The following is a 13855-nucleotide window of genomic DNA, read 5'->3' as shown; positions in this document are numbered from 1 at the left end:
TAAGTTACATTGAGATATTGAATTGCATGCGTCATTGCATGCAATTTATAATCCACTCGACAGCTGATTTATGATGAATAATAATTCTATAGTCTGATTTTTACTCTAATATTGGCGTATGAAGGAGGCTTCTTTTTTTTATATTATCCTTGAAATGCAACATCTCCAAAAGCGTTGTATATACGTCGACACGAAATTAAAAAAGGAAAATAGCTGTCAAATTTCATGAAAATCTATTGCTGCGTTTCGCTGTAAATGCGCAACATATAAGCATAAAGAGAAATGCAAAACCGTCGACTTGAATCTTAGACCTCACTTCGCTCGGTCAATTATTCTTAGATAAATGATTAATTAGAATAAAATTAATAGTGAATTCAATATGGATAAAGAAATAAGGAATGTAATGAATGCATGGTGAAAATATCCAGTGACACGGCAACCGAAATATTATCCTGAAATAGTTTATAAGTAGTGTTTTTAATTTATCTGTGTTGTGTTTCTGTATATACACCATTAATACATAAAGATATATATTATATACTCCCCTATATACCATCCATGCTCGTATCCAAGCGATAAGATATCAGCGCGTCCGCAGAGTCAAAGAACGCTTTCCAAATTTTCTGGAGTTTGAATTTTCCGCCACCGCGAGTTTTGGAGAAAAAGCTTGCGAGCGGAGGGAGATGCTCGGACCAATAGGAGCGAAGCTGCTGTGACGTCACCCTCAGGGGCTACGGGGAAAGGGAAAAATATTTGCGGACTATAGGGAACAATTCCCACGTTCTCAGTCTTCCTTGCGACTTCAGACTGTCCACATCTCCCCGATTTTGGCATGGAAACTGTGTGGTGATATCCATTTTCACGTGTAGATTTCTACTATCGACTGTGTTATTTAGATTATTCAGTTACCTATATTCTTTTGAATATAATTTGTTTTAGAGTTTTTTAAAATACCGATAGCTTTTTCACGTGTTATAACCGATTCACTAGGAAAATGCCAGCGACGCACCAGGTAAGTCATGATAAAACTTGTTTAATTACTAAAGTTTTGTAATGCATGTTAATTAATTGCACCACTTCTATAATTTTCATACAACTCTCATAATATTCCTATAAATTTATCAATAATCACACGTATTTCCCCCAATTTTGTAGCTCACATTTCAAGAGAAGGCATCGCATATTCAAATTTGAGTTTGAAAATATTTAACGGTCGTTTCTTCTTTCTGTAGGCTACTATTTTATTCGAATTATTTCAAAATCCTAGTAATCTATTGAATTTCTTACATTACTATCTCATATTTTGCATATTTTTTCTAGATATTTCTCGAAAATACATCCCTAGTTTAAGTTCGCGAGTTTCAATTCGGGATTTGAAGAAGTTTAAGTTTTCGAGTTTCAATTCGGGATTTGAAGAAGTTTAACGGACGTTTCTTCTTGATATAGACTGTTATTTTATTTGAATTCTTTGCAATATTTTGTAATCTGTTGTTTTTCCTACATTACTATATCATATTTTGCATATTTTTCAAGATATTTCTTGAAAATTCACCCCTGGATTAAGTTTGCGAATTTGAATTCGGTATTAGGTGTAACGGTCACTTCTTCTTGCTATTGGATACCTATAATTTTATTTGAATATCTCTTTATTCCTTGTTATTTAATGAATTTCTTACATTACTATATCATATTTTGCATATTTTTCTAGATAATTCCCGATAATTCACTCCCAGTTTAAGTTTGCGAATTTGAATTCGGTATTTGAAAAAGTTTAACGGTCGTTTCTTCATGCTTTAGTACGTTATTTTATTTTTATCTCTTCTAATTCTTTGCTATCTATTGAATTTGTTACATTACTATCTCATATTTAACACATTTTTCTACATATTTGTCGTAATTTCTAGATGATTTCACCTCTAGTTTCAAGCGTCTCAAGAAACTCGTGTGCATACAAATGTTTTCCTCGAATATTACACTATTTTGCATGCATTACCTAAAATACTTTTTAAGTAGCATACCATTATATTATTGTATTCTGAACTATTAATTTTGATAGATATTGATTGATATTTTCTGATTTTCCACTTCAAAAGTACAGAAAGTTTATCCAGTTTGAAGCCTCTTTGTAGAAGTACGCTGACCGTTTTTTAACGGTCATTTTTGTTTAAATTTGAAATACTTCATTCAAGAATTATTATCATTATTTCTTCAAAATCAACATATTTTTTCAATCTCCTTGGTATTTTCTATAATATATAGACAAAGTTGGACTTATTTATTGAGCTTTCATGAAGGAAAAACTTAAACTTTGAGAATAACTTTAACTTGCAAATCTCTTTGACTTTTCAACTTACATTTTTCCCCATTACTCCATGTATATTTTCCCGTATTATTCCTCGGATTCCTTGATATTTGTTACAATACATAGGCGAAAATAAACGTTTTTTATCGAGCTTTCATGAAAAAATTTGAACTTCGAGAGAGAATTTAGCTTGCATATCTTTTGACTCTTTCAACTTACCGGTACGTTCTCCCCGTTATTCCTCCTATATTCATAACAAATACATAAATATTAATGATTTTTCCATAATTGAAAGAATAATACTTTGATATTGTCAATACCACTTTTATTTATTACATAAATATTAATTCATAATTTATTTCATGAATATTAATAATATTCATCAGGAATAAACCACATTTTATGAAAAATAGAACATTGAGTTCTCGTAAACTAGCCTTTGATGTTTTTAGATCCAGATGTCTTGTTTTACAACAGAAAATCTCCTTAAGAACAAGCTTATTGCTACGTAATTATCAGAAGTAGGTTTAAAGCTTAGTTTACACCAAAGTTATTAACATGGCTCTTGAATCAATCTAATTTCACATTGAATCCACAGTTCTTAAAGCTGCATTTACGTTTATACCAAAGTTATGAACAAAATGTTAATAACTTGATCCTCATAGATCCTTTTAGATTGAACGGAACTTGACAGACACATGTGTTCATCATGTGTATGATAAATTATGTGCAATCTAATAGAATCTATTAGGATGGTGTAAACGTAAACGCAGTTTTAAGAATTGTGGATTAAATGTGAAATTAGATTGATTCAAGAGCCTTTTTTGAATAATGAAAACATTGAACATTGAATTCAGTTTTTATTAAAAATAAACTTTTAAATTGAGTGTTATTTTATTGATTGGAAAGCCTGTATTAAATGATGGAAAAATTGAACATTCAATTTTGTCTTTATAATAACAACCTGTAATAATTTTCTGGTATCCGTCATTGTAACTGATCAAGAATATTTTCATGATAACGGATAATAGATCATAGATAAAATATGATTAGACGGTTAATAGAGGTTATTGTACTATACAAGATTACACGAAATAAAAATAAAAATTAAAAATCTTAAGCTGCGTTTACACCAAAGTACTAGTAGTTCTGTGAACAGTAGACCTCACGCAGTTTTCTCATCCACAAGTACCTGATTGAAATTATAGACCTTATGGAAATACACAAAGACCTTAAAGATCTCTTTAAGGTCTTTGGAAATACAGCAATAGACTGGCTTCTCCACTCACATCTGTGTAATCACTTGTCAGCTATTTTTTGATGAATAATTCTATAGTATGATTTTTACTCCAATATTGGCGTATGAAGGAGGCTCCTTTTTCCTTTTATATTATCCTTGAAATGCAAAATTTCTAAGAACCTTGTATATACGTCGACGCGCAATTGAAAAAGGAACATACCTGTCGAATTTCATGAAAATCTATTACCGCGTTTCGCTGTAAATGCGTAACATAAAAACGTATAAACATTTAAATATTCAAACATTTAAACATTAAGAGAAATGCCAAACCGTCGACTTCAATGTTAGACTCACTTCGCTCGGTTCAATTAACAATGCGTTAATAACTTGATCCTTATAGATTCTATTAATTTGAACGGAACTTGACAAACACATGTTCATCATGTGTATGAAAAGTTATGTCCAATCTAATAGAATCTATAAGGATTAAGTTATCAAAATTTTGTTAATAACTTTGGTCTAAACGCGGCTTAAGTACCCTTTTAAAATTGTTCAATCACGACATCAAAATAATTATTAGGAATATAATTTCTTTATATTTTAGAGTAGCCCTAAAGGAAAAAAGACAAGATTATACGAAGCTAGTCCACTGTAGTATACTACCCGACAATAACCTATTCAGGTTATAAATTAAATCTTTTACAATCAAATTTTGTATAACACAAATTAATTTTTATAATAACGTATAACAGAATATCGAATGACGGTTAATCGAGGTACACACTAAGCCAGTCCACTAATCCCTCCAATAAACAAACCATGATTGTGTAATTTTGAACTTGAAAAATAATTTTCTATTATTTAATAAATAAATAATTTTTTCCATTATTTTATTATTTGAAAAAGAAATTACGATAACAAAAATAAAAGAAAATCAGATTACTGTTAGCCGAGGAGTTCATCTAGCTAGTCAAAAACCCACGAAAAATAAACCAGCCACGTGTATTATAAAAACTTGAAAATTAAATTTAACGGACTTAATTCTTTGTAGCCTCATAATATTTATTATTTATTTATTATTATAATTTTTACAAGAAGCACTGAATGGGAGAGAAAAACTAAGGATACTCCTTGTACTATTTCTCTCCCAAATTTAGATAATAATTTAAAAGTCTGAATTGAGGTTGATTCCACTTTTTTGAAATGAGAAACACTGTTTAGCATGGTCTCAGAATAATATTATCCAGAGAAGCTACATTCAAACCCTGAGAAAAACAAGCATTGTCTGAAGGTCCGTTGATCTTTGAAAGCTAACTAACAAAATTATTTGCAAGGCTGGAAACTAATATTATTTGTTCCACGGGCATTATTGGATTTCGAAAATAAATTCAAAGATATAAATTCTTTAGTATGTGAGAAACAGATTTGAGCTCGGACTGGAAACGATATTAGCAAGATAAGGACCATCAGTAATTCTCCGAAAGAGTGATTGAACTCTGAGAAAAGTAAATATTGGCGAAAGGCCGGTTGAACTTCAAAAGTGAGCCACTGAAATTAATTGCAACGCGGGAAAGAATATTATTTGTTTCTCTCTCTCTTTTGTAACAGCTACTGAATTGTGCCTTTGTTTCTCTCGTTCTATTCCACTGTTTATGTGTCTTTCTTTCTCTCTCTCTTTTATATCTTCAACGTATTTATTGTCTGGTATCCGATAAATCCAGATCATTTTGGACAGTTCAGTTTCAATCGCTAATTACTTAATGTGTTCACATAACAGAGTTAACCGACACACGTGTAGATTTTGTATGATGATATCTTACTACTGTTTCTTTTCTTTCAATTTTTCTTCTCTCTTCTTCTTCTACCTCCTTATTAATCTTCTTCTTCAAAGTGCCTTTTTATTCTCGTCCTTCTTCTCCATCTATTCCACCAACCAATAAGGTCCTCTTTTTCTCCCTTTTTTCTTTCTCCTTCTCCTCCATCTTCTCTTTCTCTTTCTTTATCTCCCGCATCACCATCTCCATTTTTTCATCTCGTATTTTCCTTCTTTATCACCTCTTCGTCCTCACCTCATTATCCTTCTAATTCTTTTTCTTCATCTTCTTTTTTTTTAATCGCGCCTTCTTTTTCTTCTTCATTGCATCTTCGTGTACATCTTCACCTCATCCTTCTCCTCCTTCTCCATCTCCTTCTTCTTTTGTCACTCATCTTTTCACTATCCTGCTTCTCTTTCTTCTACATATCAATTCTTTCATCGCGTACTTTTTCTTCTTTATCACGTCTCCGTATTCCCCTTACTTCGCATTCTCATCTTTCTTCTTCATCTTCTTTTTTAGTTCTTCATCCCATCTTTTTCCTTCTCTCACATCTTCCCGTTCTTCTCTTCCTCCTCCTTTTCCTTATTCTCTCTTTTCCTTTCTCTTTTTCTTCTTATTCTTTTTCTCGTTCTACTTCTTTTTCATGTTTTCTGCGCTGCTCGTTTTTCTCCTTCTCGTTCATCTGCTTCTTCTCATTTTTCTCTCCCTTCTTATTATTCCTCTTCACCACCTTCTCCTTCTCCTTCTCCTCTTTCTCTTCTATCTCCTTTTTTTCTATTCTCTCTCTCCTTCTACTCAATCGTCATAATCAAGTACAAAACGCCTGGATTCAGATCCCACCGTGGCCGAAATATTTTTCTTGGAGCACACCCGTGTTTCGGATGAACACGTTAAGTCGTCAGTCCTGGCTGCCTGATAAACAGTCGTTGGGTCATGTCAGAGGCTCTCACTCAAATTGATCAGGTGCGACCTGAAAACTCTGATTACTTATAGAATAAATAATAATCTATACCTAGATTATTAATTCATTTGACTATTTATCTCGAAATTCTATATATATTTTTTCTTTCTTCTTCTTCTTCTTCTTCTTCATTTTCTTCGTGTTCTTCTTCTTCTTCTTCTTCTTCTTCTTCTTCTTCTTCTCTTCTTCTTCTTCTTCTTCTTCTTCTTCTTCTTCTTCTTCTTCTCTTCTTCTTCTTCTTCTTCTTCTTCTTCTTCTTCTCTCTTCTTCTTCGTGTTCTTCTTCTCCTTCTCCATCTCTGTCTTCTTCTTATTTTTCGTCTCTTTTCTTCTCCTAGTCTTCCTTCATTCTTAATCGCGTCTACGCCTTCACCTTCTCTCTCATATTCTTCTTTGTCTTCATCTCCTCTTTGATCTCATCTTCTTTTTCTCACTCATCAGTCTTTGTCGAGCCTTCTTTTCCATCTCCTTCATGCTATTCTTTTTTGTTATTACCTCTTCTCTTTCTCCTCATTCTTCTTCTACTACTTTTCCTCCTTCTTTTTTAACTTTAGCTTTACCTTCTCCTTTTTCTCTTTCGTATTCATATTTTCCTTTTTTTCTTCATCGAATCATCGTCTTCATTTTTATGTTTTCTTCCTTCTCCTTCGTATTCATTATTCTCCTTTTTCTTCTTTATCGTATCATCGTTTCCAGCTTTACCATCTCTTTCTTCTTCTCCTTCGTATTCATCTTCTCCTTCTCATTCTTCTTCTCCTTCGTATTCATCTTCTCCTTCTCATTCTTCTTCTCCTTCGTTTTCATCTTCTTATTTTTCTTCTTTATCGTTTAATCGCCCTCATCTTTACCTTCTCTTCCTTTTTCTCCTCTTCTCATTTTTCTTCTTCATCGTATCATCCCACCCAGCTCTACCTTCTCCTTCTTCATCACCTCCTTCATATTCATCTTCTCCTTTTTCTTTCATTCTCATCTTGATACCTTTTCTTCTACATACTCAATAATTCAAATAGTTCCTTACAGCGATTATTTGAAGTCATAGACCCGGTAGCACAATGTTATAAACATTTATAACATTTAACATAATGTTAACATTATAACATTTATAAACATTTATTTTTTAAATCGTTAAAAAATATTATCTCTTGACGAATTAAATGATCAATATCTGGGCACCGAGCATCCCTCTTTATTTATTTATTGACTTTTGATAAACCGAACACAATTCTTCAAAATGATTGGGGAAGGACTAACAGGCACAGCCCAAAACGGTTTACTCCCGAATTTTGATTTATACACTATAAATAGTCCAGAAAGTAGGTTATGTTCCATACACTTGAATTCAGGTTCAATTTTCTGTTCAAACATTTGAAAACAAAAAAATAATAATTTAGATTATATACAAACCAAATTAAATAACAGAATAACACTCACTAATCACTTGAAATTGTCAAATAATGATCAACTTTGAAAATTATGATATACTAGCCGTCAGGCTCGCTTCGCTCGCCATATCCGTCTAGCCAGGGGGCTCCGCCCCCTGGACCAAAAATCGTCAAAAAATGAGATCAGCGGGCTCGCTTCGCTCGCCTGCATGTAGACCTCAGCGGAACCTCTGTACCGAATTTGAACGTATTATGTCAATTTGATCTCGAAAAACACCTGTTACTATATCGGCGTATCTTTGGCGAACAAAATTCTTCCACCTCAGTTAAATTTGTGTACTGAATTTTTTTAATATATTTCCATAAATTATTGAAAAAGGTAAGGAAACGCAGAAAAGCTGAGAAAACGCTAATTTTGGCTAATTGGATAAATTGGTATTTAGTAGGTCCTGGATAAATACATTTCAATCTTCAACTTGGTGCCAACCTAACAAAGTCAACTCAACTTAATGCCAACCTAACAAAGTCAACTCAACTTAATGCCAACCTGACAAAATTTTTAATTTAGTTAACAGAACAACTGGTAACTCGAAGAGGTACTCTCTCTAGAATATAGTTCTATATTAACATATGGTATGGACATTTCAATGATAATTTTAAGATTTTGGAATAAGAAGAATATACATGCTAAAAGAACTCTAAACCCTTAAAAACCACCCTTAGAGTTGAAATATCGCCAAAAGATTACTTAGTGCGCCTCTAAAGGGCTAACTGAATATACCTACCAAATTTGAACGTTTTTGGTCCGGTAGATTTTTAGTTCTGCGAGTGAGTGAGTCAGTCAGTCAGTCAGTCAGTCAGTGAGGGAGTGCCATTTCGCTTTTTTTTTTATATATATATATATATATATATATATATATATATATAGACTCTAGTTCAGGAGGATTATCATGTCATGTCAACAAATCAGATTATGTTGATCAAATCGATTAAAAATTGTCTAGCTAGATAAAACTTCTCGCTGATTGATTATGATTACACAGCTGGAAATAATTCTGTCTGTCTCCCACACAGGCACACGCATCTTCTGTTATCGAGAGACGACGATATTATCATCTGTTTTCCAAGGATGAATTTATCCTTTTAATGTCGTTCAACGAGATTTCCAAAGAATGAGACCTGGTGCAATCGAATCCACTATGTTCCAAATTTCGTGAAAATCGTTAGAGCCGTTTTCGAGATCCGTAAAACATAAATAACCAGATATAAAAATAGCCAGATATAAAAATAACCAGATATATACAGAAATTGTTCGCTTAATGTAATAGGATTTCAAACAAGAATGATTAGTTGATATTACATCAGATATACTGGCATCAGCTATACTCTATAGAAGGCAGTGGCAAGACAGAGATTCGGCAACGCTGTTCTTCAATCTTTCTCCACTGCCATTATAACGTGGACCTCACTATGGTGAGATTCTCTTCAGCCAATCAGCATTAGTTGAATTGGAAGCATAGAAATTATTATTTAAAGGAAACTCTGACATTCAGTGCCGGTTGCACAAAAGCTGGTTAAATTTTAACCGTGATTGATTTTCTAGAAGACCTTCTCTGACTGGTTCTCGTGAAATTAATCACAGTTAAAATTCAACCGGCTTTTGTGTAATCGGGCTTCAAAGTCAATACCACTACAATAGTCCAGTCAAATGGTCGTTTTTCAGGAAACAGACACGAAAGAATTTTTCTCGACGGTTCTATATGTATTTTGGGGCGCTGAATTCGAATCCGAAATTCGCTGACACGCCGGAGGGCGGCTTCACCCCAAAACCCATTTTTTGAAAATTTGTAGCTCCGGAACCAAAAATGGTTGAATCCTGCGCGATCTATTGGCAATTTTATTCTCTTCAATTTTTTAGGGAATGATTTTTCTCCAAAACCTCGAAGTTTTCGAGATTAGATGGAAAAATTATTGAAAACACAAATATGTTGTCAAATTCTACACAGTTTTATTTAGTACACGACCAAGTCAACTTGAAAATGTGACCCGGTGTGGTCACGAAACCATGGTCGTGTACTAAATAAAACAGTGTAGAACTTGACAACAGATTTGTGTTTTTATTCAATTACTAGCCGTCAGGCTCGCTTCGCTCGCCATATCCGTCTAGCCAGGGGGCTCCGCCCCCTGGACCACCGATTGGATCGTCCAAGAATGAGATCAGCAGGCTCGCTTCGCTCGCCTGCATTTTTCATTTGAGCATTTTTATCATATGTTAGGACAATCCAGTCGGGGGTCCAGACTAAACGTCTGGCTAAACGGATATGGCGAGCGAAGCGAGACTGACGGCTAGAAATATAATATTCCCAGGATTGAAGTAGCAGTGCCCAATCAATTTTTCCGCGATAAATGCAATTAAATCTTCAAATTGGTGCCAAAACTAATAAAGTCAACTCAACTTAATGCCAACCTGACAAAATTATTAATTTAGTTGCCAGTTAACAACTGTTTCGAAGAGGTACTCTATCTAGATTATAGTTCTATAGTAACATATGATAATTATGGAAATTTCAATTATAATTAAGAGATTGGGAGAAGAAGAATATATATGCTAGAAGACGAACTTTAAAACCTTAAAAACAACCCTTAGAGTTAAAATATTGCCAAAAGATTTCTTAGTGCGCCTCTAAAGGGCCAACTGAACCTACCTACCAAATTTGAACGTTTTTGGTCCGGTAGATTTTTAGTTATGCGAGTGAGTGAGTGAGTGAGTCAGTCAGTCAGTGAGTGAGTGCCATTTCGCTTTTATATAATATAGATAGATGGAACGGTTCTACAATATTGACAATGACTCAGTCGAATTTTTATGGAAAAATTAAAAAAAGTCCGAAAATTTTAGGGGTCTTTGGGGGTTTTGGGGGTGAAGCCGCCCTCTGGCATGTCAGCAAATTTTCAGATTCGAATTCAGCGCCCCAAAATACATATAGAACCGTCGAGAAAAATTCTTTCGCGGCTGTTTCCTGAAAAACGACCATTTGACTGGAATATAAGTAATACTTTCCTCCAATCAGTGATCTAACCACTGACTGGATTTTCCACGTTCGGAAAACTCAGTTTTCTCTCAAAAAACACTTTTATTGACGACCTTAGAGCAGAAGCCTTGTATTCCGGCGCAGTTTTCCTCGTCAGGTTTTCCGGGAACTCGAGTTCTGACCCTTTATTAATTTTGGTGGTGCACGCTTTCCTTGTTCTTATTTGCATTGTTTGCTCGTATATCGATTTTGTTGATATTTTTCCGGATGAATCTCTCAGATTTGTATTTGATTGTTCACGTGAACTTCTGAAACAAACAGAAAAATCTGGTGTGGCGCACTCACACAACTTTCCTTGCCGTTATGAAAATTTAACACCTGACGTTCACGCGCATCAAGTCTACTATTCAAAGATCCAAGCCAGCTGTTGACAGGACAATAACGCTGGAGACACACGAAGTCTGCTATTTCTTCATAGTGAATGATTTAATAGAATCAACAGTTGCCAAACAGTTTGCAATTGAACTAATAACATTTTCTCAAATTTCGAGCTTATTTTAAATGTTGGGTGAAAATGTTACTGAACTTTAATTGTAGAGATGTTCATGCTCAATCTTTTCCACTTGAAATTTCACGCAAGTGTTCACGCGCATCTTAAGTCCACTATTTAAAGATCCAAGCCAGCTGGTGACAGCACAATAATGTCCGCTATCTCTTCAAAGTGAATGATTCAATAGAATCAACAGTTGCCAACAGTTTGCAATTGAATAATAATAACATTTTCTCGAATTTTGAGCTTATTTTCAATTCAGGTGAAAATGTTACTGAATATCGATTATTGTGGAAATTTTCATGCTCAATATTTCCACTTGGAATTTTTTGTTCAAATTGTATCTGAAGCCTGATAATTGGGAATCTAAAATCAAACCTTGCATAGATGAGGCAGAGCTCCTGATATTTTTACAGATATGGGACTTGTGTCAGTTGATAGACCTTATCAATGACTGACTATTTTAGGTATAAATTTGATCAAAATCATTGGAGCCGTTTTCGAGAAAATCGCGAAAAACCCTGTTTTTGACAACAATTTCGCCATTTCAGCCGCCATCTTGAATTGCATTTGATCGAAATTGTTCGTGTCGGATCCTTACATTGTAAGGACGTTAAGTTCCAAATTTCAAGTCATTATGTTAATTGGGAGATGAGATATCGTGTACACAGACACACACACACACACATACAGACCAATAGGCTACCCAAAACCACTTTTTTGGACTCAGGGGACCTTGAAACATATAGAAATTTAGAAATTGGGGTACCTTAATTTTTTCGGAAAACAATACTTTCCTTACCTATGGTTATAGAGCAAGGAAAGTAAAAATGAATTAAGCTGTTACTTTCATTGCTTTTTCCCTTAGTGATAGCTACCTATAACTGTCTAATATTCCTTATAGATGACCTAAGTCTTTCCAATTCAACAGATGCTGACTTTTCAAAATCAGTCTCACTGGAGAAGCCCTTGAAACTGAATTACCACATATCAGTATCAGTGATATTTAGGGGTACAGTTATAATATAATTCCCATTAGCTCTAATGGGACAATTCATACTCGCTCGATCGAGCTTTGTGGAAATAGTCCCTTTAGAACTGATAATCACATCAAAGTATTTAGAAAGATATCACTTAATAACTTTCACATTTCCAAAACCTTTATTCTTTATTCTTCATTGATTCATACAATAATAAGTACATCATCAAAATGATAGGGAGAGAAAAAATAAGGTAACCTTGTGCTATTCCTCTCCCAAATTTAATAAGGTTACACACAGTCCGAAATAGGTTAAGTCTTGTAGAGTTGTTCACTTCACAAAATTATCAGTCCTCAATTATTTTCACAAAGAAGATTTTTAAATTTAGATGCTTCAAATTTAATTACCTTGTATTATTTCCATAACATTCCTCTGTTAAACAACCCTCTTATCTTATTCAATCTATTCTCACTATAAATTTAACTTTCCACCCTAATCACCCTAATCACTATCGATTAAAAATTAGAACCTCAGCATCAGTATTTCAGCCACGATTGACCTCAAATAGACAACAGTAACAAGTAGAGTGAGAGAGACAAATAGAAGAGAGATCTAAGGAAAAAGAGAGAGAGTCTGGTCGGACAAAAGAGAGAGAAAGTATGTGAGAGAAAGAGAAAAGAGATCCATGGAAAGAGAGAGATTCTAGCCAGACAAGAGAGAGAGCGAGTGAGAGAGTCAGTTCATGATCTCCATCATTGATGACTGTCATTATTGCTCACTCTTAAGGGGGTTTGAACCCCTTTTTCTCCTTTTATGGGGGGTTCCTCTCTTCCCCTCTAATTCTTGGAGGATACTGTTCGCCTTACACCAATATACTAGTGTGTGTTTATGTGAGTTAGTGTGTGTGTGTGTGTGTGTGAACACATTACACTGTTCTAATCAATCTTTGAGAGCAGAGTTCGAGCTCCAGACTAGTGTCAGTATTGATTGGATGGGTAGCATCCATGTAATCTCATAAGGAATGCTGACGTTTGAAAGTGAATTTCACAAAAGAAGATTCGGACAATGCTGTGACACTTTTATTAGCCAATTTATATGCTTCAAAAAGTGATAAATTTTAAAAATATCGCGTGAAGTGTAGTCTGCCGCATTCTTAGCAAGTCTATGTGTATAGACAAAATTATATAGAAGCATGTATTTGTATGGCATATATGGAGGACAGCAGTGCTGTTATCTATAGTCTACAGAGGGGTTGTTGACTGGAGAAGAAAATCCTGTAAAACTATAATTTTGTCGATGAATTTGAGGGAGAAATTTTAATTTTTTCGACTTTTATCGATGAATTTGGATGAAAACCTTCAGTAAGTCGACCTTTGTTGATGAATTTGAAGGAAAATTTTAGTTTTTTCGACTTTTGTCGATGAATTTGGAGGAAAAATTTCAGTTTATTCAACTTTTGTCGATGAATTTGAAAGAAAACCTTTAGTTTTTTCGACTTTTGTCAATGAATTTGGAGGAAAAATTTATTTTTCCTACAGTTACCTTGAAAAGTGACCATTTCTGCACTGATTGCAGGCCGCAAAGAATCACTTGTC

At 34.1% G+C, this 13855-nt stretch overlaps 1 protein-coding gene across 1 annotated transcript in view; it reads left to right on the top strand.

Moving 5' to 3' along the window:
- Nucleotides 1–789: 789 nt before the first annotated feature.
- Nucleotides 790–13855, top strand: part of LOC111051954 (cytoplasmic polyadenylation element-binding protein 3) — a gene marked incomplete in the record, with an annotated part of 134648 nt that continues 121582 nt past the window's right edge. Inside the window, 1 exon segment of the mRNA XM_039433752.1 lies at nucleotides 790–1012. Coding sequence (XP_039289686.1) covers nucleotides 995–1012 — 18 coding nt within the window.

This window comes from Nilaparvata lugens, chromosome 8 (genome assembly GCF_014356525.2).
Source record: "Nilaparvata lugens isolate BPH chromosome 8, ASM1435652v1, whole genome shotgun sequence".
NCBI classification, from domain to species: Eukaryota; Metazoa; Arthropoda; class Insecta; order Hemiptera; family Delphacidae; genus Nilaparvata; species Nilaparvata lugens.
The sequence above is the reverse complement of the archived record's forward strand: the minus strand, read 5'-3'. Positions and strand labels throughout refer to the sequence as shown.